The sequence below is a fragment of the Muntiacus reevesi genome, chromosome 1, assembly GCF_963930625.1.
Source record: "Muntiacus reevesi chromosome 1, mMunRee1.1, whole genome shotgun sequence".
Classification (NCBI taxonomy): domain Eukaryota; kingdom Metazoa; phylum Chordata; class Mammalia; order Artiodactyla; family Cervidae; genus Muntiacus; species Muntiacus reevesi.
The window spans coordinates 236,480,206-236,507,939 of NC_089249.1; the positions used below are offsets into that span (position 1 = coordinate 236,480,206).

The 27,734-nt window shown below is 37.6% G+C and overlaps 1 protein-coding gene across 1 annotated transcript in view; it reads right to left on the reverse strand.

Moving 5' to 3' along the window:
- JAKMIP2 (janus kinase and microtubule interacting protein 2) overlaps positions 1–27,734 on the reverse strand; it is a 194,118-nt gene that overhangs the window by 17,654 nt on the left and 148,730 nt on the right. The window contains exons 6-19 of the mRNA XM_065935713.1: positions 27,226–27,372; positions 26,164–26,304; positions 23,584–23,640; positions 22,202–22,321; positions 20,878–21,006; positions 18,277–18,360; positions 17,538–17,600; positions 14,930–15,028; positions 13,650–13,748; positions 11,470–11,523; positions 10,343–10,408; positions 6,851–6,919; positions 4,239–4,316; positions 2,130–2,333 (exon numbers count right to left, since the gene is read on the reverse strand). Of these exons, the coding sequence (XP_065791785.1) occupies positions 2,130–2,333; positions 4,239–4,316; positions 6,851–6,919; positions 10,343–10,408; positions 11,470–11,523; positions 13,650–13,748; positions 14,930–15,028; positions 17,538–17,600; positions 18,277–18,360; positions 20,878–21,006; positions 22,202–22,321; positions 23,584–23,640; positions 26,164–26,304; positions 27,226–27,372 (1,410 nt within the window). The remainder of the gene's footprint in view (positions 1–2,129; positions 2,334–4,238; positions 4,317–6,850; positions 6,920–10,342; positions 10,409–11,469; positions 11,524–13,649; positions 13,749–14,929; positions 15,029–17,537; positions 17,601–18,276; positions 18,361–20,877; positions 21,007–22,201; positions 22,322–23,583; positions 23,641–26,163; positions 26,305–27,225; positions 27,373–27,734) is intronic.

The window sequence follows — 27,734 nt, forward strand, 5'->3', positions numbered from 1 at the left end:
ACTGTGCAGTAGTTTGAGCATTCTTTGGCGCTACCCTTCTTTGGGACTGGAATGAAAACTGAGCTTCTCCAGTCCTGTGGCCACTGCTGAGCTTTCCAAATTTGTTGGCATACTGAGTGCAGCACTTTAACAGCATCATATTTTAGGGTTTGAAATAGCTCAGCTGGAATTCCATCACTTCTACTAGTTTTATTCGTGATGATGCTTTCTAAGGTCCATTTGACTTCATACTCTAAGATGTCTGGCTCTAGGTTAGTGATCACACCATTGTGGTTATCTGGGTCATGAAGATCTTTTTTGTATAGTTCTTCTGTGTATACTTACCACTTCTTCTTAATATCTTCTGCTTCTTTAGGTCCAGACCATTTCTATCCTTTATTGTGCCCATCTTTGCATGAAATGTTACCTTGGTATCTCTAATTTTCCTGAAGAGATCTCTAATCTTTCCCATTCTATCGTTTTCCTCTATTTCTTTGCACTGTTCACTTAGGAAGGCATTCTTATCTCTCCTTGCTATTCTTTATAACTCTGCATTCAGATGGATATATCTTTCCTTTTCTCCTTTGTGAAAGGCAGTGGGAACTTAAAAATATAATGCAACTAGCAGCTCAGACCAGATTAAACAGAACCTTCGCTTTTGGGAGTAAAGTACCTTAGCTGATTGAAGATACACTTAAAAGCACTGACAAAATTTTAGTCATAAATAAATTTAGATAACTATTTGTCCATCTTAAAAATAAACACTTCTACAGTTCTATGACACACTTCCCACTTTGCTGAAATTAAATGCTATTACATTCAAAAAAATACTTATCAAGAGGACAAGTTCATTCTCTTAGAGAAGCAATGATTCTGTTGAGTCTATTATTAAATCCTTTAAAAACTCTCTTCAGAGTTGAAATCCAAAATTTTATGATGGACTCTCAAGAAACCAATGCATGCGTTTATTATCTTTGGAACAAAATGGCTTCAGAGTTTCCTGTTAACTTGGGTAATTTATTAGCCTATAAAGATCCACAAAATTCTTGGCTACAACTGAAGTGTGATAAATGTCATGTTCCCCATAAACTGTTCTTACTGGTGTCATAAACTAACCCCTGTTCCTTTTCCACTCACCTTGATCGCTAATGACCACATGATTCTCACCTCTTGTATAGCCTATCTGGATTTCATACCAGTTGCTTATTACAGCTTATGAGTACCAAGTGCACTAGCCTGGAACTCTCAATTCTGGAATTATTACAGAATCTGCTTTTTGACCAGGACCCTAGTCTTTGCCTGCCAAGGAATGATATGAACAAATAGTTGAAATTAAGAATGCTGGCTATAAGTTAATACTGGGTATTTATTTTGAGCCTTGCTGGTCTAGGAAAGTCATATAAATGATAGATGACTCAAGCTGTAGAAGACAGTATAGTGCAATGTTTATGTGCACTAGCCTTGGAGTTGGGCTGATCTGGGTTGTAATTCTTGCTCTGTAGCTTACTATCTGTCATCTTGGGCAAATGACTTAAGCACTTTTTTCTTCAGTATCATGATCTCTTTAAGTTGCAATTATAAGAATACTTAAAGCAGTGGGCTGTGGTGAAGATTAAATAAAATGATGGAAGGAGAGCCCTTAATTTAGTTTCTGACCTACAGCAAATGCCAGTAAATCAGAGGTGGCTTCCAGGTTTTGTTGTTGCTGCTGCTGTTTATTCTGGGAATAAAGAGAAAGGCCTTTGTTCCCTTTTACCCTCTTCTGATGATTCCATCAGCCTTGGTTATGGACTGGGGTGAAAAACAGCATGATCTCTGTCCTGGAAAAAGTCCCAAAGAGTCCCTTCCCAGGAAAAGGGACATGGTCAGGTTCCATGAAATTCAAAGGGCATTATTTCATGACAAAGTTGTTGCAAAAAACAGGAGCATGACACAGTGCTTCTGAACTGCCAATTTTCTTCAGATTAATTCATTAAGAAACCATCACCCTGTTTCTGAGTGTTGGTGTGAAACAGCAGCTATTTATTTTACTCTCTGAAAATAGCTTCTAGCTCTCAGGATTCTGCATAACCCCATCGACACTCCGTACTAAGCACCAGGTCCCATGTGCTTAGCACCACCCAACGCAGATGTGGTACCTCCATCCTCACCTGGTGGGCCTGTTGCAAGAGCTCCATCCTCTCCTGGAGAATCTGACAGTCATACTCTCTGCTCTTCCTCAGCATCTGCCGCCGTAACTTCTCCACTGCTGTCCTCAGCTCCTCCTGCTGCTTCTCACTTAATAATTCACCAAATTTGATAACAGTTTCTTGCTGCAGAGCATTGTACAAAGTTGCTTCTAGTTCCTGGATTCTCTGGCAAATAGAATTAGAAAACTTTGGAGTTTAGTATCTTACATGTGGTGTATAAACATACACATGTGTGTATATGGGGAGGGATGGATTATTTTACCCTCACAGGACCATAGCAACAAAATAAATGTCAAAGCTTGTCCAGCTTAAATATCCTTTTGATGATTCCCTTTATAAGATGCCATAAGGGTCATCTAGCCAATATGTAAACTTCCCTGATGGAGGGGAGTTTCTTCTTTTTCCTGGATCCTGTCTATTTCACATACTTTTCCTCTTTAGGAAGTCCTTACCTTGTTATAACTGTATATCTTTCTATTCTCAAAGGTAGCTGAGAATAAATTTGTTCTCTCTTTCATTTGACAGATATTTAAAGATATCTATCATGGCAGTATATTATTTAGAAATAAGCATTGCAAAGTGGTCCATGTTAGAATACTGGAAATTGGCGGTATTTCACACACACATACGCAGTGCCACCTCTCTCCACATGACACACCTCTGATGATGGCTTTATAGTCTCCATTTTTTTTCCTTAAAAATTGGGAAATCGAGCCTAAGACTCTTTGAAATTGGTCTGTTTTTTAATACTCTGAGATTTGTAGTTGCTGTAGCTGTAAAATGCCTCGAGGCTCTTCTTTTTTAGGTGAAGAGTCTACTGCTTTGTACAGCCCAGTTTTCTTTTCTTTCACATGCTTCAGATACATTTACCACGATCTATAATCTTATCCCCACGACTCTGACAGAGGTGAAAGGACATGACCTGGAGAGGGATGTCCTCCAAGCTCCTGTCCTGGACTAAGTGGGTCGACTTACTTTTTAAAAGTTAAAGATAATGATCAGAATGAGTCTTCAGTCCTGGGACTCACACACATGGTCTAATGTTATCATGTGTCGGTAGAGGAGGTAAGGTTGAAAGGGTAGGAAGGGAGGGAAAAATCCCCTCCTTCTTTATTCTCTAAGCAGAGGGCAACTCTCCTTCCCCATCAGGCGGTGCTCAGAATCTCTTACTCAACTTGGAGGGGGAGTATCAATTCATCTTTGTTAATAGCAGGGGCTAAGTGCTTCACTCTTTTCCCAACAGCAATTCAGGTTGCTTCCAGGAAAGCATTATAAAAACTTTTAAGTTTCCTCTTTTTATCTTGAGTCAATACACTGCGTTAGGGTGGGGGGCGGGGCGGGGGGGGTGCGCGCTGAGTGGGGTGGTGCCCACCCAGAGAGAAGAAATCCAAGCTGCAGTCCAACATTAAGAATGATGCTTTATGAATTTGGTGCAGGGGAGTGGATCAAATGTGCTCCTGAGTCAGCATAATCTGGAGGAGAGAGAAAGGTACAGCCCATTTCCCCCATATAGTCTCACTCACTGTGGCTGGATTACAGTAGTTATGGCCACAATGTCTGGAGTCAAACCTAAGCATTACGTACTCAGCAAGCTGGGCCAAGGTCTTCCTCTCTCTAAGCCTTCATTTTCTCATATGTAATATAGAAATAATAATATTCCCTATACCTCATTGTAAGAAATAAATGAATTGAAAATACATATCATGTTACATACATCATTATTCTACCCCAAGATTAGGATTCCCAACAATCATATTTGATTTAATAAAATTTCTCTGTAATCAACACTGTCATCCAGTCTGTCTTTCATTTAAATATTATTTAACAACATAATTAAACTGTTTGAAAAATGAATTGCAATGAAATATTTATTAACTATTATAATAGCATTACAACAGCAAAAAGCTAGAGATATACATTTGTTCTAAAATGAGAACTGGAAACCCCTGGATAAGCGAGCTGCATGTTGTGGTCTATTCAGACACGTGACATGACAAATCACACAGGATGCTTTACTACAGAGCATTTAACCATCAACACTCAAGAGTCTTGAATGTCTCTTGTACCTACCATATATGCTTGGTCGAGGGCTTGTTTCCTGTAGTCTAGCTCTTCCTCCAGATAGCCTTTGATTTTGCAGAATTGTTCCTAGAAAAAATGGCCATGTTAGTAGATAGAGTCAGCTTAGTTAACAAGAAAGTGATATCTAAATTGTAGTGATTAATGTTTTCTCTAATTCCACTGTAAGACAAATCACTAGTCTTTGTAGGGTCAGAGATCTTGTCTTTTAGGGAAATAGTTCAACTTTTACAATTTCACACAGGGAATGTAAAAATCAGTGGAAAGAAGCGTAAAACGACAACACGGAATGTCTTAAAGAATTTTAGAATCAATTTAAGAGGATAGATTTTTTTGTTTGTTATGGCTTCACTGCATGACATGTAGGATCTTGCTTCCCTGACCAGGGATTGAAGAGGAGACCCCTGCAGTGGAAGTCAAGTCTTAACCAACAGACTGCCAGGGAAGTCCCTAAGGACAGATTTTTGACAAGATAAATGCTATAGATGCTAACTAATAAGCATATCTGTGTTAATATACTATGATAGCATATTTTTATAAGAATGTTATGAAATGTAATAGAGCAGAGGTGCATAATAAGAAACTTAATTTATTCAAACTCAACTGTGTATCATTAGCAAACGCAAAGCTAGATAGTAATTCAGAGAGTGGGAGTGATTCCACCCACACTGCTACTTAATGAGTGAGTGTCTGCTCTTGCTATAAAGCCAGGATGATCCAGGAGATGTAAATCTGATGCTACCTTGCTTGTCCTCAGTCTCTGTGTGGTTCTCACATTGCAAGCATCCTGCCATTTGCATTAAAAAAATATATCTTTGTACAGAACACAGCCCTAAGCACAAGTTAATTCTTTCTTTGTATGCTTAACCAGGAACGAGGATCTCTTCCAATGCTGAAGGTAAGCTTGATTGCACTGACTTTTTTCCCTGTTTTTATTTTTTATTTTTGGCTGTGCTGGGTCTTCGTTGCTGGGTCACCTGGACTTTCTCTAGTTGCGGTGAGTGCGAGCTACTCTTCGTTGTGGTACACGGGCTTCTCGTTGAGGTGGCTTCCCTTGTTGTGGAGCACAGGCTCTAGGGCACACGGGCTTCAGCAGCTGCGGCTCTTGGACTCCAGAGCGCAGACTCAGTAGTTGTGGCGCATGGGCTTACTTGCTCAGCAGTATGTGCAGTGTTCCTGGACCAGGGATCAAGCCTGTGTCCTCTGCATTGGCAGGGATTCTTATCCACTGTGCCACCACGGAAGTCCTGCATTGATTTTGAGAGAGGCTATGTCTGTATGCAATTTTGCTGTTGACTTCCAGCTGATTACATCTGAGCTCCAGTGCCTAGAACTGTGCTTGTAACAATCTGATTGCCTAATTAAAATTTTTGTATTTAAAGTGTTCAAGGGTATTTTGAATATAGACAGTTCTTATTAAATCTTTTGACTTTAGAGTCTAACCTGTTGGTAAAATGTAAGTTCTGTGTAAAATATAAGCAAATCTTATAAATTTGTAAGCTGTCACATGCTATAGAAATTCAAGTTGTTTTTACTATAAGATTCTCTGACCTAACAGGAATCACTACCTAGTTTTTAGTAATAGTGACAACAGTAATGACAGTACTATTATCAAATTCTATGCATTGCTCTATGTTAATAAGGACCAATTCCCAGGCTGGGGGATTTAAACAAAAGTTAACTGTGGCAAAATACATATAATACAAACTTCATAATCGTAACCATTCTAAGTGTATAGTTCACTAGTATGAAGTATATTCACAAGGTTATGAGGCCAATCTCCTGGATTCTTTTTACCTGCAAAATTGAAACTCTGTACCTATTAAACCTCTTAGCTCCTGACAATCATTACTGTGTCTTCTGTTTCTATGAATCAGACTACTCCAGGTACCTTATATAAGTAGAATCACACAGTACTTGTCTTTGTGTGATTGACTTATTTCACTTAGCATATGTCCTCAAAGTTCAGTCATGCTGCAGCATGTAGGAGCATGTCCTTCCTTTTTAAAGGCTGAATAATATTCCATGGATGTATATACCACATTTTGCTTATCCATTCATCCACTGATACAGAATTTTGGGTTGCTTCCATGTTTAAGTTATAGTGAATAATGATGCTTTGAACACAGATATACAAAAATCTCTTCAAGAGCCCACTTTCAAATATTATGGGTATATACCCAGAAGTGGTGTTGTATCACGTGGTGATTCCATTTTGAATTGTTTGAGCAATCACTAAGCATACTGCTTTTCATAGCAGCCATACCATTTTATACACCCAGCAATATTGCATAGGGTTCCAATTTCTCCACATTTTCATCATTGTATGTTACTGCTTTTAGTAGCAGCCATCTTAACGGGAGCCAGATGGCTTGGAGATTTTTAATATCAAAGTCATACCCATCATTTCTGTAATGTTTACTATAATTATATATGGTAGAAAATTTATTTAGCCTAAGAAAAAAAACATCAAACTGGATTTTCTTCAGCATTAGTCTTGGAAATACTACAAAATTACAATGTGACATTTTTAGAGAATATAATTTGAAATTGAGGGGTATTTCAATTTTTCTTTGTTTTTATGATACTTCATCTTTACTCACCATGTCACTTTCCAGTTCCATCATTTTCTGGTGCAGGGCAGCCTCTGCTCCTTCAATTTGCTGGATCCACTATGGAGTAAAGCAGACACAGGGTTTGACATGACTGCTTGATGTGGTCTAGATGGTACCTTCTCCTGAGCTGCTGTCTTTTCTGCTATCTCAGGAAGTCGACTAAGAACTGAAGTTCTCAGTGCATTTTATCTCTTAGCTCAGAAACAAGTTTATAATTTTCCACTCATCCATTAATTCACTCTTCATTCAACAAATGCCTTCATCGTAATCTACCATGTGTCAGGCAATGTGCTAGGTACCAGGGATGTGAGGGTGAATAAGAAACACATAATTTGCCCTCATTGGAGATTGCCATGAGAGGCTTTCTTGGAAATGACATTGCACTGAACTGCAAAAAATGAGTCAGAGATGACCAGGCAAAAGTGAGGGGCAGGTTCCAAGCTGAAGGTACGTCTAAATCTCCATGATTGGAGGGAGCACAAAGAAAGAAAGAACAACAGGTGAGATGGAGAAAGGGCAATTTTTCAGTATACGAAACTGATTACAGCCACATGTTGAAGAATCACTTTGTTGAGTAGAGACACAATTTAAATCACACAGAGAATTTACTTTCTTAATACTTAGAATATATTGCTCTAAGTATTAGATCATTAACATTAGATGGCATTAATATTAGCACTGATCAACACCCTGAATAAATTCAGATTTTGGATAATATAGTGTGAGCCTACCACATATATGGTTTCAGAGAATAAATTATTATAATGGGTCTCTACGAAGTTAACCAACAGCTTATCCCCCAGGGAGGCAACTGGGCAAAATAATTAAGTGTATAGGTCCTAGAGGTCAACTTTGTTGTTGCTCAGTTGCTAAGTCATGACAGATGCTTTGCAACCCCATGAACTGCTGGGCCTCCCTGTCCTTCACCATCTCCCAGGAGTTTGCTCAGACTCATGTCCTTTGAGTTGGTGATGCCATCTAACCACCTCATTCTTTGTCATCTCCTTCTCCTGACTTCAATCTTTCCCAGCTACCTTAGGTCTTATCCCAATCTTAGCTTTTCACAGCTGTGTGGGCTTGAAACATTACCTGGTTACTCTTAAGTCTCAACTTTCTTATCTGTGAAATGGGATTAATAATAATGGGAAGAGTAAAGAAGGTAATTAACCTAAGGCCCTATTCACAGTGTATTGCATCTACTAGGTACTCAACAGGATTTTAGTTTTTTTGGTTAACATTCATTGCTGTACTTCTGCACTGTTAGAAATTTGCCTCACTACTAGCTATTTTTTCTTGGTCTGTGATAAATTATGCAGTGTACTGAACATTTTTCTATATATTAAAGCCTTGATTTTTGCAAGGAGCTGTCACATATAACAGCTGTTTGGCTGTAAGGAACATGGGGAAATACAAAAAGACATGATGCTAGTCATGGAGAGATGCTAGTCTCTCAACTCTTGAACATACACAGAACTTCCCTCATGAAACAAATTTCAGTCCAAAGTCATGGGTTTCTGGGCACAACCTCATATTGCAATTGTGTACCACCTAGTTTCATTAAAATGCTTCCTCCAGCTTGCTGTCCACTTACCATTGAGAAACAAATTCTCTTGTACATCATGTTTTTAAGAGAACTGTCAAATGAAGTAGTCTCTGCCTTTCGTAGAAACTGTCCCAAGTTTTCCTTGTAGTCCTAAACTAAAGTGACTTCCTGCAATAAGGAAAAGCCCTTTACGACCCCAACTGGATGAGATGCTCTGGCTATCACTGCCAAATAAATGTAGCAGAACTGGTGGTAAGACTGTGCTTTCTCTATTATTGTATCACTGGAAGAGTGTCTTCATGAATTCACTTATTCAGTAAATGCTGATTGAGCTCTTACTAAATGTGCTGGGCTGGAAAACTAGGAAAACAAAGAGTGAAAAACAGAATCCAGATTTGCCCTCATGGAACTCATAATCTAGTGAACAACAGCATAAATTAAAAAAAAAAAAAAAAAGGTGTTTGTGTTACAGTTGTCAGAGAAAGAAGACCTAATTAGACCTGGGTGAGTGAAGGCTTCCCCATGTATGGGAGGGTCTGAAGTTTAATATTTAGCCAGACAAAGGTAAAAAAGAGAAGGGAAAATCTTGACAAAAGCAATGGTGCAAAGGACCAAAGGATAGAAATATGTATAGGCAGACAGAAAGAGTTAAAGAACAAATCCCAGACATTTCCCATTAAATACTTCAGGATGTATCCCTAACGCTTCAGGTCTTAAAAAAGAACACAACCACAAGGCCATTTCCACACTGCAAACTTAACTTTAATTCCTTCCATCATCTGATACCTGGTTCATATTGAAACTTCCCTAGTTGTCAGCAAAATGTTGCTTTTTTCACACTTGGTTTGCTTGAATCAAGATGTAAAGAAGGATCGTTTCACTATTTCTTAAGTACCTTTTCATGTTATAGAAATCTTTCTACCTCTGCCATTTTTTCTTGATGTCATTAATTTGTTTGAGTAACTAAACTAGATTGGAGCAAGGTGAATGCTTGCTCATGGTTTCACTTAATTTACAACATGCTTTCTATGCATTTATGGGAAAAAAAAATCTCAAGGAACTTATACTACAGTTCTCACTTCATCCAACTGTGTGCACCAGTTAACTATGTGCCGATTTTCTTTCTTTTTTTTTTTAGATATTTTATTACATTTTCCTTAAAGGGAAAGAAAGTTGAATATAAATTTTTCTACATAAACACATGTTCATTATCATGCAAATTATAATGAATATTAGTTCTTATTATAATTTAATTAAAACTTCCAACTCATATTCCTTCCAATTCCCCTAAACTACACAAATGATTAACCGTTCTTGAGTCAGAATTTATTTAAAACAGACCCACAATTTTCATGACAATGATTTGTTGAAAACCAGGTCAGTATTTTCCTACAGCCGATTTTCAAGGCGCCCAGAATACAGCCAGTTACCAGGCTTCTTCGCTTGGGTCTTTCCTTTTTTTCTCCCTTGCATTTACCAGATTTAAACACAAGGGGGCGAGAGAACGCTCAGCGTTGCCCTTCTGACAGTCCTCAAGTTAGGCTTTCTGAATGAATCTGCAGGGAGCCACCACCAAGTTACAAGATCAGTTGGAACACATCCAAGGAAAAACCCATGGAAAGAGCCTTGCTGCTCCAACTTTCCACCTCTTAACTAAAACGTCTTCCTTATTGGTTCCCCAGGTTTTAAAACAGTGACTTCAGTAATGTAATCCAGGTTTTGCACGTTTACAGAAGTATGTTTTTAAGAGGCTACAAAGTACCCACCCCAAATCAGGGTGTAGACTCTTATTTTGTATATTCTCATTCTAGCTGGGTTAAGAATAAAATATTTATTAGGTATTCAGTAACTCAAAATCAGGTGCGAAGAGAATGTCCTTCAACCCCAGGTGTTAAGTCAGACACTGAGATGATTTGAATGTTAGTACAATTTATTACCTTTTCTGCCAGGGACAGCACAGTGCTGGCCTGAATTATAGCCACTTGCTCTTCATTTCTTAAATTCTGTGCGGGGTGAGGGGGAGAGAAAGAAAATAAGCTGAAGACACTTTGGACATTTACACTGTTAGAAAGTACGACCTAACTTGCCTGTCACATATACATGCATGGAACATTTACAGTCTATCCTATTTAGTAATAATTCTGAGAAAGAGTTCATTCAAAACCTGTAGAAAGTACATTAAATGTGATGCTTTTATATCTCTCTAGTTCTGACTTGATTTTATGTTTCACTGTAAACATATTTCATTAACAGTCATAAGAAAAGCAGAAACCAAAATGAAATAAAAAGTAATCTCTTCATAGCAGTTTGATACAATTTAATTGATTTTGTTCTCTGCTTTGATAATTTTTCAAGGGAAAAAATAGCATGACCACTTCAACCCACATGCATCATTCACCGATTATCTCAATGAATGGTCCTCCCACTGAATTAATATGCTTTGACCCTGTCAGGAAGGTGTTTTAGAAAGAAAAAGGATTATAGTTTCCTGGTTCATTTTTATGGGGCTGCCACCAACCCTACTATTTAGCAGTATTTGCAACCGCATGACTGATTAATTTTATGCCGAATGCCTCCCAGCAACAGTTAGAAGGTGATTAGCTTTAATCACCGCTGATGTGGTCGGCATACAAACCTGAAACGTGCCCAAGAAAAGCACCTTTCGCCTTCCCACTTCTGCCACTACCTTGCAGAGACCCTTATAATCCTTAAACCGAGTGGCCTGATAAATTGTTGATTCTCTTCCGGAATATGTAAGCTTAAGTGAACCTGGAGTCTCACTTGTCATTATTTTTTAAGTTTTTTTCAATTTAGGTATGTACGTTAGTATGTATGTATTACAAGCCTAGTGGATTTACAATGTTGTGTTAGTTTCAGGTGCATAGCACAGTGACTTAGTTATACACATATATATTCTTTCAGATTCTCTTCCCTTTTAGGTTACTACAAATACTGAATAGAGTTCCCTTCACTTGATCTTATTTTACACATGTTGCATTGGCAAGTATTTCTTGCTTCTCTTTAGACAAGTTCATATTTATACTGCACTTTATTCATTACTTACCCCATTATCACCTAAGATATCAAGCTGCTTTATGAGATCAGGGATATTCACATCCTGCAAAATCAAGGAGTTGCATTCAAGTCAAAGGCGTAAGAGTGGCATAACCATTCTATCAGTGCCCTAACCTTAAATGAGAGAGGACATTTTAAGACCTGTACCTTCTTGAGCTGTTTTCAATCAATCACAACTGGTTTTACATTTCCACTCTGCTTTTTATGAGCTGTGTGAACCTGAAAAAACTCCTTAACAATGCGTTTTCAATTCCGCCAATTGCAAAATGGAGGTAATAAACATCTCTTTCACAGGCTGATTTGAGGACAAAGAGATAGTATATAAAAGGTCTAGGATGTATAAGAACTCAAAATTTTCTCAGTAGATTTTTTTTTCTCATGATTATTGAAAATTTGTTCCGACTGTGGTAGATTTCAAGTATAAACAGTAATAAATTTAAATAACCAGCCAATATCACTCTAATTAATGGGATCTGACCTGGTTGAGATTTTGACAGCTGCATAGAAAACTATAGTGCACTTTCATTTTTTGGGTATTTAGTATTAATTCCACTTATGGAAAATAGCTTATTTTTATTATATCGCCCTACCCCCATCAGTTTGAAGCACTGTACCATTTAAAGTGCTGTTGGGTATAAATTACATACGTTGGATTAGGTTGTCTGTGATTTATTTAAAAACAAAACATCTAAGGAAAAGACAAGGTGAAGTGCTTCTCATTTACAGCTGGATCAAAAAATTGCTTTGGTTTACAAATTTTCATGCAGTCCAGGAAGGCCAGAAGTTTAAACAACATGAGAATGGTTTACAATGGAAGTCAAGGAAGCACAATTTTCTACCCGATTTCCCCATTAGTACCACTTTCTCCTCTTACTTATGTTCAGATAACAGTGTGTGTGTGTGTGTGTGTGTGTGTGTGTGCACGCGCACGTGCTAAGTCGCTTCAGTCGTGTCCGACTCTTTGCGACCCTATAGACCGAAGGCTACCAGGCTGCTCTGTCCATGGGATTCTCCAGGCAAGAGTACTGGAGTGGGTTGCCATGACCTCCTCCAGGGGATCTTCCCAACCCAGGGATCAAATCCAAGTCTCTTTAAGTCTCCTGCATTGGCAGGTGGGTTCTTTACACCACCTGGGAAGCCCATAGAAAACAGTATAGCAGATCCCTATCTCCAGAAATACAAAAGTCTAGCTCAGGCTCAGAGGTAAAGAGGAGGCAACTAAAGCAGGTATGTTTGGCAGTCAGAGTGGGAGCAGGAGGGGCCATGCAAAAGGCATCGGCAGGAGGATTCCGAGCCTTACATCTGGAACAGACAGTTGCTATGTGATTTTGTCACATGCAAGGACAGTATATTTTCCAAGAGATGGAGCCACTTCCACTAGACCTTAACATTTAAAATGTATTCCAATATCACTAAAAATAAAATTATATACTATGTCTAAGTGAACAACATGTTATAATCCCTAAAGCCTTCTGAAAGGGAGTGTGTCAGCTGCTCAGTGGTGTCTGACTCTTTGCGACCCCCCATGGATTGTAGCCCGCCAGGCTCCTCTGTCAGTGGGATTTCCCAGGCAAGAATACTGGAATGGGTAGTCATTCCCTTCTCTGGGGGATCTTCCCACCCAGGGATCAAACCTGGGTCTCCTGCATTGCAGGCACATTCTTTCTGTCTGAGTCATCAGGGAAGCCCAAAAGGGAAATCCTACCTAAAACACTCACAACAAAAGAGATAGTGGTGAGATGATTTCTAGATTTCTTCTAATATTGAAATTCCAAGATGATGAATTCCACAGCCATCAGAGCAGCACAACAAATACCTTTTTATCTGGCATCCTTGAAATATGTTTCTATAAGTAGTGAATTTATTTAATATTTCCTCTACATAATCAAGGGTAATTATCTTTACACATATTTTGAATCTGTATCAATCTCTTTTAAACAATCATTGTTTCCTATTTTTCTTTTTTGCTGTTACCATTCATATATATGTCACACATTTATTTGTACACATTCTGTTAATTCTCCCATAGACGTGACTATTTTCAGCTCCTACATGGTTTGTATCAAAATGACACCCAGTGACTGAAAGGCCAAACGGTGACCAGCAACCTCCCCTTTTCCAATTCCCAGCTCTTCTGTCTACAACACACACAAAGAAACATGCGCCTACCTTGACACCTTCTTTCATACAGTAGATCTGGAGAGCACTCACACCATCTGAGAATGGGTGAATTTGCAGATTAAATGGAGGGGATCGTCTCTCTCTTTCCTTGAAATACAGTAAAGAATATATAGGAATTGGAAAAAAAGCAACAACTGATTAATCACTAAACCAGTTGTCTATGTTCTCTATGCTATTTCAGCAGTTTATCAATATGCCATTTGGCAAAAAAAAAAAAAATAGGAAATTGAACTCAAGATATTCAAGCTTGAATGTAATGGAAAAGAACTGATTAGTCAACTGAGAGTTGTGGGAGAAGAATTTATCACCGTGTCATCCAGGTTTGCAAATTTTTTGATCAGGGAAATTTGGGAAGTGGAGTTCCATTTTAAACTGTATGAATATTTAGAGCTTTCAGGTGTCACAAAGAATCTTCTTCTGACCATGAAGCTTTATGGCAGCTCAGGGCCTTTTGCATATTCAATTCACTCAAGCTTGATGAGTAAGATAAGTGGGCTACCAAAATGACTGACTTCTTCACTGAAGCATGCCAACTGCAAACTCTATTCAAACCTAATGTTTGATATTATTCAAACCTAATGTGAAATATCTTCAAGAAGAAAATTGCTGGCAAAATAACAAATAAATCAAATGGGAAATTTTCTTATCCTTTACATATCAGCATATTTCAACTGGACCCTAAGTCAGATTCTGCATGATACAATCAGAATCTGATTTGACTATGTTTTACTTTAAAAATATAGACTCTGAAACTAAGGTTAACCAGAGTATTTCCTAAAACAAATTACCTTGCTTCTTAGCCTTCTGCATAATGCATTACAGAATAAAAAGTTTACTTACAAATTCAAGAGTCTAACAATAAAATACTTTTGTAATATAGTACATTTTAAAATATATAAAAGAAATTTTTCTGAGTTAGAAATGGAGGATGGAAATGATTATGTAAAAGAAATGAAATATTTATGAAGTTTGAAATCTACTTAGACTATTTAAAAATTATTCATTAGCCTTGTTGATAAAGGCAACCATGTTGTAAAGTACAGTATCTGAGCAGACAATTCTGAGTTGCATCATTGCTTCACCACTGACTAGTCCCAGGAGTTGGACAAGTTATTTAACCTCAATTGCCTCATCAATCAAATCTTGGTTGTGGCTATGAGGTCTAGTGAGTGTTATGTATCTGAAATGCTTAATTTAGCACCTCACACATAGAGTGGGATCAGTGTATGTTGTTACGATTATTTTTATCATCATCATCATTTCCTTACTTCTAGTTCTAGGTTTCGAAACTCCAGCAGCTCATTCTGGTCTCTGGCATCCTGTAGTTCCTGTTGAAGCCGGTGATTTTCTGCCTCTTGCTTTTCTATCTAATAAAGTAAATCCTCAAGTTAGGTGGACATTGCACAAAAGCATCTACAACTTTGCAAAGCAAGCATGGACAGCATTCATTTACTCAGTGAATAAATCATCCAGGTCATGAAGAAAAAATCCCAAGTACATGTGAATAAAATAAATCTTTGGCTTTCCTTCTAGCTATCCTTTGGTTGAATTGTTTGGGTCATAGAGGAAAATGCTGGAGGATACTCCATTCACTGAGACCAGGTCTAGGGACCCTGTGAAAAATGAATTTGTCCCATGTGGTCAGGGACAGTGTCCAAGAACTAGATTATATGGTGCAAACAATGGAGACTGACACCTCTTATTTCTGGAGTTACAAGTTGCTGAAGAAATAGTTTTTATAAAACAGCTCTGATCCTACACAAAACTTTGTTGAATTCTAGTCACCTTCAGAATAAAGTCAAAGTCTCAATATGGAAATAAAAAACTTTAATAATCTGCTCATCATATTTAGGTGTTATCACTGTCATGTCTACATACATACACACACTCACTCACATGCAATCACATGCACTTGGATCTAGAAACCCAGATCTACCCTATATTCTGAATATTCCAGGAGCTCTGTCGGCTCATCTTGGTCTGAAAAGGGCTCTCCCTTTTCCTTTTCTATGTGAGGAAATCCTATATTTCCATGACATCTCCTACCACAAGAGGCTTCCCCTGGCTCCTCAATCCAAAACGACACCACTCATTTCTGTTTTCCCATAGGGTTTTCCTGTAGGATGTCTAGTATAACCTGATGAAGTATGCCATTAAGTTTGTTGTGTACAAACCTGCCTTGCCCTGTATATATACTGTATATATACACAGAACCCAAGTCCACAAGGCCTCAGAACATTTCCATGATCTGCAATCGGTTTGGTGCTGCCTTCAATATTAGCTGTGTGAGTGGGCCTTCTGTACAGTAACTGTTTAAAATCTTGAATTTAGAAATAAAAAATCAAGGGCTTTTTAATCTAGAGTAAATCTTACTTTCTCAATTGTAAACACTTGAAGTAGACTGTTTAGTTTTATTGTGGCTTTGGTTTTCTTTTACTCTCAGAAGGCTGAGCTCAAAAATTCCCTTTATAGACCAAAGGAAATCAGACAGAGACATAATGGGAGTTATTTTTTTAGATGATAAACAGTGTGATAACACTAATCACTGGGCATCTCGGAGACTACTAAAATTCTCTTTTCACTTAGCCTCTTGATATAGAAAAATAAATCTGGGGGAAGTGAGATACTATACGACATTAATTTATGTAGTCAACCAAGTTTTTTACACTAGATTTTTGTGGTTTAGTAAATGTTCGAAAGTTTTTTTAAGTTGACTATTTCCTAGAATCTTGGTTTGAGATCAGAGATGGGATATCTGGGGAGATTCCTGGATCTGGTGCTTAGGACTAGCCATCATATTAAAGGTTCACAGGTGGCTGCAATTAAAAAACCAGGGTCAGTGTCTGTAAAGTTTCTTTGTAGGGACCATTAACCTTTCTGAAAGCACCAGTTCTCAATCCTGGAACACCTACCCTGCTTCTATACATCAGTTCTGTCTCTCATCATGCAGAAAGTGAGACACGACCAGTGGAAAGGGAGACGACCATCTTCTTTCCCCTTCCATGCTTACCAGGGCGTTGTAGTTAATTTTTATTACTTGTCAAGACCAGTCAATATTGGTAGAAACAACCCTAAAATAATTTTTACATAACTCTGCGTCACCCTTCAGAATAACTTCCCTTACTCACTTGCTCTTTCAAATTCTCTTTTTGGCAAGAATAATATAAGATTATTTTGTAATCATTTTACGTAACCAAAGGCAAATATTAATACCAAAAGAAAAGCCATGCTTGAATATAAAATGATCTCTGTTGTATTTCACTGCCCCAAATCAAAAGCCTACGTTCAGCTAACCTAAATTAATTCTATCTATTGTGTCAAAACCATTCCTCTGTATCTTGATTTGTTGAACAACTTCTGGGACATGTTCTTTTGTGCTTTGGATGTATCTTTTGAAACGTTCTTTCATAAAACAAATACATAAATAAGCAGCCAATATTAGCAAAAAATTAACAGTGAGAACCCAGTCAATGCCAGGTTGCAGTATGTCTTGGAGTCACTTCCTTGTACAAAGTCATCAGTCCTATTCATAAGTGTTCCTGTAGATGGACAACCACATAGGATGTGTGCACATATGGGTATATATATATGTACAGTAAATATACAGTATATATATATATGCAACAAATCAATAGGTTTCAGGGATCACGTCTTTCAAATCGGCACAATGCCCAGCACAGAGCCATGCATACCACGGGCCACTCAACTGATGGTGATGGGGTGACAGAGGTGCGGGTGGCGCGCAGCAGAGGGGAGCACAGCCGGAGAGCCTCCCCGTCCCCTCGCCCCTGTGCCACTCCTGAGAGGACCCCCTGCTGCTCCTGGATCTCTCATCAGTCTCTCCTCTGCCCCATTAGGGTGTTGCGCCCCACATACCTTTTCTAAAAGCTCCTGGTTTCTCTTAATGAAAAGTTGTTTATCTTCTACCCAGTGTGAATCCTGTTTGACAAAGAATATGGCGCAGTCAGCATTTCAGAGTGGCACGAAAGAGCATGTGTGGTCAAACCACTTTGACAGAGCTGTCCTCTCTCCACCCGGTTTGTTTGCCTGCCAGCGACTGGTAAATGTCACTCACCCCAGCCAGCTCCTCATTCTAAGATGTTGGGGCCAAAGTTGCCAGGAAAATTTAACCCCCTTTTCATTGTCGCTCACTATCCCTATCTTTTTCAGTCTGAATAATCCAGGACCAGCCTTCTGGGGACTCAGAAGTGACCACACAGGCAAAAAGTGAAAGGGGTCAGAATGCACACAGGCTAGATACATATGGATGGAAAACATTAAAATGCAGAACCATCAATGTAGCATAGAGGCAAAGAATGCAGCTTGAGGGGTGGGTCTTGGTCTAAGCAGCTCATGATCACTCTAGGCTAAGTGTGCAGTGCTTCTCTTCCCTGGGCATTCTCTCTCTTGCCCAGCCTCATCCGCTCTTGTAGCTGGGTTCACGCTCTGGCCAGCAAAACACCAGGGACAGAAACAGACAGCTCAACATTTGGACACAGTTTGAGGAGATCACTGTGGACAGCCAAGCCATGTCCTGAATGGGCACAGGGTGATCTAGTGGAAGGTCAGATTGAATCGTCTGCAGCTGCAGAAGTGAGAGCAACCAAATGCCTACCTGCCCTTTCTGAGCCAGAGTCGCTTCCAGATCTTCTATTTTGGCTTTATACCTTAGCACCTCGGCCTGGAGTTGTTCTTGAGCCTAGTGAAATCAAAATTCCAGAATTCAATAAGTAAAATGGTAGTTCTACAATTTTTCTTCCCATCATGTTCCCTGATTAGAATTCAACAAGTGAGAGAGAGGAAAAAATAATTTTCTACCATCGAAGAAACTTTTAAATCTATTTTTACATTCTAAACTCTCTGCATATAACTTTCAGTGGCTCCCTTTACCATCAGGTTAAAATTCACTGCTTAGTTTGGGATTCAATACTTCAATACTTAGTTTGGTCTTGTACTTCCAGTCTTTCCCCACCATCCATCAGGGTAGGGTCCACTCCTTACCGCCTGGTGATCTCCTTGTTTCCTAAATATGCCTTGAACCTCTCCATTTCTTTCTTTCTTTGAACAAGTGCCCTTCTGGAAAGTCTTCTCCCATTTGCCTCTCCAGAACATTTCCATTCTTTCAAAGCCAATTTTGTGCCTTATATGTAAGTCTAAATCCAATCTATGTAAGTATTTATTAATGTATCTATCATGTGCTTTGTGTGTGTGTGCATGTGTGTGCATGTACGTGATGTGTGTGCATGTGTGTGATGTGTGTGCATGTGTGTGATGTGTGTGATGTGTGTGCATGTGTGTGCACACACATGCACATCAGCAGTTTGGGACACTGATTTGTATGGAATAACCTTATCTCATTTAGTCCAGTTATTTTTTAGATTCTCTTCTATTCTCTCTCTATATGATCCTATTATCTGTTTTTATTTTCTGGCCATACACATATTTCTTTTTTCATTGTCTTATGATCCAGATGGGTTCTTTGGTACAAAGTTGAACAAAATCAGCGATAGTAAGTATTGTTCTCTTATTGTTCACTGTGAGGAGAATATGTCTTTGAACTGTTAAATATTATATTTACCTTTATCAGGTTAAAAATTTCAAACTTAGCTTCCTGAGAATTATTTTAACTTTGAATGAATTATTTTAACTAATAATTTTGTTAACTTTAACCTATTTATTTCTTGTATTGAAACGACTGTCTTCTGTTTTCATTGATAATTTTTCATCTATATTAACTATTTTTGTATTTCTATTTTCTTTGAATTTATTACTTTTTCCCACATGTTGATTTGTTTTAGACTATTTTGCTCAGAATAGTAAGTTTTCTTACTTTAATGGCCATAAACAGCTCTAAACCTGTATTTTGATGGGAGAGTGAGACTAAAGAGAGAACTGGTTTCTACATCATCACCTCTCCAAAAAACAAGGCATAAGTTATTATTTTCATTGACCAGTCCTATGCTTATAAGAATGGGTAGTAAATACTGATAAAAGAATCCACAACTCTTATAGTATTAGGGCATAGACATGAAAGCGCACACACATCCTTTCCTAATGATTGCTTATCTATTTATTTCAGTTCACCATGGTTTTTTTAAAAAGTGTTTGCTCCTTTAGGTATGTGTATGTGCATGTATGTATGTATGAATGCTACCATTTAAACATATATAGTTATAATATCTATCCTTTCCCACTAACCAACTTAACATAGTTCCCACAGAACTCCCCAGTACACTGTACACCTTCTAATAAGGAAGCAAGATAAAATCACTGGATGGTCACATTCATTTTTGACCCATGTAAAGTAACATATGAGGCAGTGATGGCATGGTGGTGATGGTTGAACTCAGGAGGACTAGGTTCGTATCCTAGCTTTCCTGTAAGCTACATATTCTGGCTTTAATATAACTAAGCTACATTTAACTTCCACTAAGCCACTATTTCCTCCCCTCTAGAAAGGAGTTAATAATAGCATCTAACTTATAGAGTTGTTTAAGGATTATATAAGATAATGTGTATAAAATACTCAGAACAATGCTTGAAATACAGCAAGGACTCAGTAAATGTCAAGTTAAGTACTGTGTGTGGTTTTTTAAAAAAATAGACTTATGTGAGGCAGTTGCAAGATAATGGGAAAAAATAACTGACCTAGTAAAATATGACTTGGAATCACCAGTTTTCCATTTATTAGTTGTGTGATCTTGAGCAATTCAATTAACCTCTCTGAGCCTCAAATTTCTCTTTTATAAAATACCTACCTTAGAGGGCTGGCACAAGGGTTAAGTGAGATATTATCAGTGATAATTCTCAGTAAGCTGTCAATCTAATGCTGGGCACTTATGAACTAAGAAAAGGAACTGGCTACCACTGCTTTTGAAAGATGAGTTGTTTTTTTTTTTTTTTTTTTCAAGCAAGAAACTAAAAAAATGGATTATCAAAATTCAACATTTTCTAACTTTGAAAGTGCAAGCTTTCAAATAGCATAAATGAGAACTAGGCACTCAACTGTCTTTAAAGGAACAAAAGCATTGATCTAAGCTGGTTCTAATGTCTCTAGATTCAACGTTTGTTGACATAAAAGATAAAGCAGTTCAAAAGCTGCATTGGAGAGAAGGGTACAAGGAAAGCTATCCTACTGATACTTTTATGTACATGGTACTTTTATGCTGCGGCTGTTGCAAGCCCATTCGGGGCACTCTCGCAGGTATACACTAACCTTGGCTTCTCTTTCAGCATCAATGATGCCTCCAGTCTGCTCCTGCAGGAGGGCATATGCTCTTTGGAGAGCCTGGTATTCTTTTGTTAATTGTCGGAATCTTAGCTCTGATTCTTCAGCTGCCAAACTCTTGAGGTTAAAAAAAAAGCCAAAAGATAATTATGTTATGTTCACATCCTGTGTCCATGTAAATTGTTTGAAGACAAATAAAAGTTTGCATGATTTTGGATTCTACATAATTTTATTCTTAATTTTAAAGGATATTACAGGCACAAGCACTATAACACTTTTAAGATGCAAACTGCAGAAATATTTAAATATTTATTAATAAAAGGAACATTTACTTATTTATATATTTCTGATTATTGCCCATTTGGGATTGGATTACAGAAAATTTTGAATTCAAATGATAAAAACTTATACCCAGATTTTGGATGCAAATTTGAGGAGATGATAATCGGAATTTTAGTCCCAGTTCCTTTCAATATATTCATATCTAACAACTTCTTCCCCAGGTAAATTACAAAAACATAGTTTTACAGCTTTAGGCCTCAAACTTGGGAACATAACACAATCATCAGAGAGGTTTGGGGATTCCACCCTCAAGATCCTGAGTCAGGAGTTGTGTGGTCCAGGAACTTCGACAGTAACTGAACACCCCAGATACTTCCGATGAAGGTGGCCTACAGGGCATACTTTGCTAAACACTGTCTTAGACTTGAATTTAAAAGTTTGTTCTTCTTATGGTTGTTGGAGGGAAGGGAGAGGGAAAGGAATAGTTAGGGGGTTTGGGAAGTTCATGTACACACTGCTCTATTTTAAATGGATAACCAACAAGGACCTACTATATAGCACATAGAACTCTGCCTGGATGAAAGAGGAGCTTGGGGGAGAACAGGTACACATATATATGGCTGAGTCTCTTTGCTGTCCACCTAAAACTATTACAACAGTATTAATGAGCTATATTCCAATATAAAATAAAAAGTTTAACTAAAAATAAATCAGAAAAAAAAGCTTGTTCTAAGCTTGTCATTTGGTTCACACTTTCTCTGGATGAAGACTTTGGGAGAGTAATTATACATATCTTGAAAAGAATCTTCAAGCTACAGAGCTGAACTTCAGAGAAGTTTCTACAAGGGCTACATAACATAGGTGAAGCTCTTTTCCAAGAGGTAACAAAGCCAGGCAAGATCTCAAAACTGGTCACTGTTATGAGATTATGTGCTTTTCATAAAGGAGATAAAAAGTGAAATGCTTTTTCTCTCCCTTCAAGGAAGGATGTGACAATATCAGAAAAGATGAGAAAAGTAAAAAAGCCTACCTCATCCAAGTCATCATCAGGAGTAGCTGGTGTTCGGTCTGTTCTAAATGAGGCCATGGATGATGTTTCTGAATCCATGGAGTCCTCATCATAGCCAATAAATGGGTCCAAAACAGGCCTCTAAAGGAGGGACAGTACACATTCATCAAAAAAACTAAGGGGGGAAAGTCAACATATTACCAACACACTGTCAATGGCAGACATGCAAATGAACAGAGAACACATAGCTCCTTTAATGTTTCTTTGATAAAATAAACATATTAGGCATGAACACAGTGATTCCAATAAATGTTTCTACTATGTTATTTCACTTCTGATATTTTGGAGGAAGATTCATTAATATTTGGCTCTGCTCATAAAAACCCTGGATCCTCTCTTATGTTACATTTTATATCATGCTGATTTTATGTGATTTATTCTGTTGGGTATTTAAGCTATAATCAAGAAATACTGAAAGCTCAGGTAACTATGGGAAGGGGATTATCAAATCCTATCATCTAATTCCACATTCAAATCAAATGAGGCAATTGTTTTTTGTGTTTTTAAGTATTATAAACATTTTCCCATATCTTTATTATTCAATGGCATCATTTTAAGTGGCTTTATAATTTTTACTTAATTACTATTTTTTATTTTTTAAAGTATAAATAATGTGATTAATATCTACTACATATATTTTGCAAAGTCTATAATTAATTTTTTTAGAAGACTTTATGATTAAAAAAATAAATGTGTATTTGGGCTTTGGATACATCTCATCATTCTATCTTTCTAGAAAGTAGGAAACATTTGTACATTTTACTAGTAGTAGATTCAAGCCCCCCATTTTTTGTACCTCAATGTGTGTTATCAAATGAGGCAACTGTTAAAAAAAATCAAACAAATTGACAAATTAAATACCAAAACTTTGTGAATTATAATAGGCTATACAGATATGAGAATTGGCATTATCAATAATACTGCCCAAGTGAATAATGAAAATATAATCAATTATAGGATGGGTATCAGATGCTAATATTATTCATGGGAGACATCAAATCATGTGTATCTCTTGCATGTTCTTGAAGCATGACTCTCCAGCTTGTCAGATAACCTTTTCTACATCAAATCTAGTGGGTTCTTCACTCAGAAAACCTGTATTAAAGCAAACACTTTCAGCTTAAAATCCACAACACAATTATTTTTTCAACAACACAATCATTTTTGGACTTCTAAGAACTGTCAAGAGGAAAGATTTTCTTCTGGCAAATAAATCCCATGCTCTGCTGCAGTTCAGGAACATCTGATTTATCATGTCTTTGCAGGAAGATGCCTTGGCAAGCTTCACTCCTCTGGCTGTGCTTGTGTGTGGCAAAAGCCTGATAACCTAGTTTCCTCATTACCTTAATTGGTTTGGAACTTCTTCTATGCTTTCTTCTACGAATGAGCTTTTCCCGGTCCTGGAAAACAGATGAAAGGCTTTTCAGCTCTTGAGTTGGTACATATTTTCCCATAGGTTTTTTGTTTGTTTGTTTTGAAAGACAGAGTTGTTTTTTCCCTGAGGCATGACATGTTTCTATTTAAAACAAGATTATGTTTTGTAAAATTTGGCAACTTTGGATTTGATACTTAGGTATTTTCAAAGGAAGAATATTTTACAACTTTTCATGATAATCTGTGTGGATCTGAGAGCCTCACAGTCAGAAAGTACACTGTGCTCCTAATTGGAATCCTTTGTTTTATACCTGAAATGAAGTACAAAAGAGCTATTCATTGTTCTCCTAAAGTAGGATTCTTCAGTTTCCTCAGATCCCTCCAGGCCAGAATACTTCCTCCAGGAGTGGGTAGCTTTGCCTTCCTCCAAGGGATCTTCCCAATCCAGGGATCAAACCCACATCTCCCACATTGCAGGTGGATTCTTTACCAGTTGAGTCACAAGCAAAGCCCAAGAATACTGGAGTGGTTAGCCTATCCCTTCTCCAGTGGATCTTCCCAACCCAGGAATCAAACGGAGTCTCCTGCATTGCAGGTGGATTCTTTACCAACTGAGCTATCAGGGAAGCCCAGATATAATGACTGATTTCTTAATTCATTCTTTTTGTGAAAGGCAATACTCTGGGAATTTGATGTCCACCTGCTAAGTATTTCATATGGTTATTGTACAAATTCAAAAGTAGAAGAAATAAGTAACACTTATGTCTGTCTGAAAGTCTGGTAGAAATGCCTCAACATCTCAAAATTCTGTAACAAACTTAGCTTAAACTGAGGATACTCAAAGTCAAGCAAATTCTTAGACTAGTGAATCTGTGAGATTTATGAGTTATTAAGGATGTGGAACTGAAGTGAGGGGCATAGAGATTTGAAGGGCATGCTTAACAATGAAACTGGATGAAACTGGAGCCCATTATACAGAGTGAAGTAAGCCAGAAAGATAAAGAACATTACAGCATACTAACACATATATACGGAATTTAGAAAGATGGTAACGATGGTCCTATATGCAGGGCAGAAGAAGAGACGCAGAAGTACAGAACAGACTTTTGAACTCTGTGGGAGAAGGTGAGGGTGGGATGTTTCGAAAGAACAGCATGTATATTATCTATGGTGAAACAGATCACCAGCCCAGGTGGGATGCATGAGTCAAGTGCTCGGGCCTGGTGGGCTGGGAAGACCCAGAGGAATCAGGTGGAGAGGGAGGTGGGATGGGGGACCGGGATGGGGAATTTGTGTAACTCTATGGCTGATTCATATCAATGTATGACAAAACCCACTGAAAAATAAAAAATAAAAAGTTAAAAAAACAAACAAACAAAAACAAATAACCTAGATTAAGCCAGTAGTATTAATTTCCCCCCACCTTTATAAACAAAAATAACTTGATCATCCAATCTCAATATATTTAAAACTTTAAAAATTTATACTTATATGACTCTTCTAATGTGGCATATGCATTATAACAAACACTCAATATAGAAAATTTTAAAAGGGTAAACCATAAATAATTATAAGCTGAATTTATAATCCTTTTTTTCCTCAATAGCAGTAAATCATGTTGTTCACCCTACTCTGGAGACTACTGTCTGAAGTTCTCCCATCACTAGTTCACCTCTGTAAGCCTTGGCTTAGTTGTGAAGTTAGAGTGATCACAGATGTCACTTGCAGAATAAAGGTAGAGAGGCAAAGGGGAAAACCCAAATGCAGATACAGGTCTCAGTCCAAAGTTGCTGGTAACACAGACTTCCCCTGTGGCTCAGCTGGTAAAGAATCCACCTGCAATGCAGTAGACCTGGGTTCAATCCCTAGGTTGGGAAGATACCCTGGAGACGGGAAAGGCTACCCACTTCACTATTCTAGCCTGGAGAATTCCACGGACTGTACAGTCCATGGGGTCGCAAAGAGTTGGACATGACTGAGTGACTTTCACGTAACATAGGTCTCAGCCAGATGCAGATGGGAGTAACAACTGCCTGACCTACTTCAGCAGGTATTGAAGTCCTCAGAACATCTGCACTGGAATTTCAGCTGTCATGTCATTGTGACATTGCCGTTCATTTGACAAATATTTATTAAACTATCAGACACTGAATCAGGTGTTGGGAAATAAGAGGCCTATAGTCCTGTTATTGTAGGCAAAATATTTAATCTCTGAGTCTCAGAATCTTGATACTAGAAGGTAATTATAAGATACAGCACACCATCAATCTACTCATATATAATACATTTGGGAATTCTTTTAATGTGCTCTGTAGCTATTATTTGAGGTACCAAATTAGTTAACAAAGGATTATAACTGAAAAGATATAAAACAGTTAAATGATATAAAGGAGTTTTGGAATAGTCTCTTGAACCTATTTACAGATTAATCACATGAACTTGGACCTTTGCAGCTAATCCAAAATTATTAAGTGTTTCTAGCGTATGTTGATTTCTTGCCTACTTGTCCTTGAGGACAGCTTAGAGTTTACAGATTAATCAAGACCTACCCTTGTGAGTTCATCAATAATGTTCTGTTGCTCAATGACCTGAAGTTTTAGAAACTCTGTCTCTTGTTCTTCATTAGCTTGATCGAGGTCATTTAGAGATTTTAATTTCTTCAAGGGTGGATGGGATGTGATTTTTTCTCTCTGGGTTAAAGAAAAAAAAGAAAGTATAGGTGGAGACTTTAAAAATCCCAAACTTCAGTGGCTAATATAAACAGCCTGTAGAAATTTTATGAGGTTCTAGCTAAATGTGAAAACTGTTTAGCTTCAATACATAGACACACACACCGACTAACACCCTCACATTTATTTTCTCTGCTATAATAGGTGGAAATCATTGGGAATGTCTGAAGATCTCTACAACTGGACTAGAAGTCTGTGAAAGAGTACATTAGTACATCACCTCTCTATATAAAGCAAATGATGGCATCTATTTCCAGTTATTATGCAAGATCTTAGAAGATGCGGGTATACTTACTATACTGTTCTATAAAGAACACATTAGTAAAACTCTTGGAAGGGGGCCTCTTTTTAAAACATCTTATTTTTTAAAAAATTTAGTGAATTATATTTGATTTACAACGTGTTAATTTCTTCTGTAGAGCAAAGTAACTCAGTTATACATATGTATACATATGTATCCTTTTTTAATATTCTTTTCCATTCTGGTTTATCACAGGATAATTGTGATATCATAGGATATTGAATACAATCCCCTGTCTGTAGTAAGGCCTTGTTGTTCATCCTGGAAGCAGGCTTCTAAGGCTGAGGAGACAGGTTGGAACTCTGCTTCTCTATTTTGGAGCTTTTGGAGAGTGTGCAGATTTCTGGAAGTGCTCCTATCGTTCTGCAAAATTTAGAAACTCCATAAAATTCAGAGCCAGCAGCCTTCTTTTGATTTCTCCCTTATGGGTTCTTCCTTGCTTACATAAGGGGAAAAAATCTAAATTTTCACAAAGAGCACTGTATAATATTTTAAAAATAAACTAGAAAAGACCAGGAAGTCAGGTTAGTGGCATAATAAAAACAAGGAAGCTGCACTTTTGCAGAGTCTGTGATACATACCATTTCTGAATTTTCCTTGGTAACAGCTTTTAGTTTATCTTCCATGCGCTGCAAAGACACCATCAGTTCATCATTTCTCTTGGCGAGGCACTTGTTCCTTTCCAGAAGAGGTTTACATTGTTTTTCAGCTTCCCGCACACGCTTTAACTGAGAAGACATAAAACAATGTGTCCCTTCTGTTTAGAGTCTGAAAATAACTGCATTATAGCAATAGCCACCAAAAAAAGTGTAAAATATATGGCAGGATATTTTAAACATAAACATCTAAAAATTATGTAAAAAATTCCTACTACTAATAAGCAAATGAAAGTAGCACAAAAGAAAATAGGCAAAAGACAGAGGGTAAATCACACAGGATATCAAAAAGGTCACTAGATATTTGGAAAGTTATTCTGCCTCCTTAGTAAGAAGGAAAATAAAAATGAAAATTCTATAATAAGAATACATCTCACACCCACCAAAATGACTAAAATGATCTATAATATTATCTTTACATGCTTATAAAGACA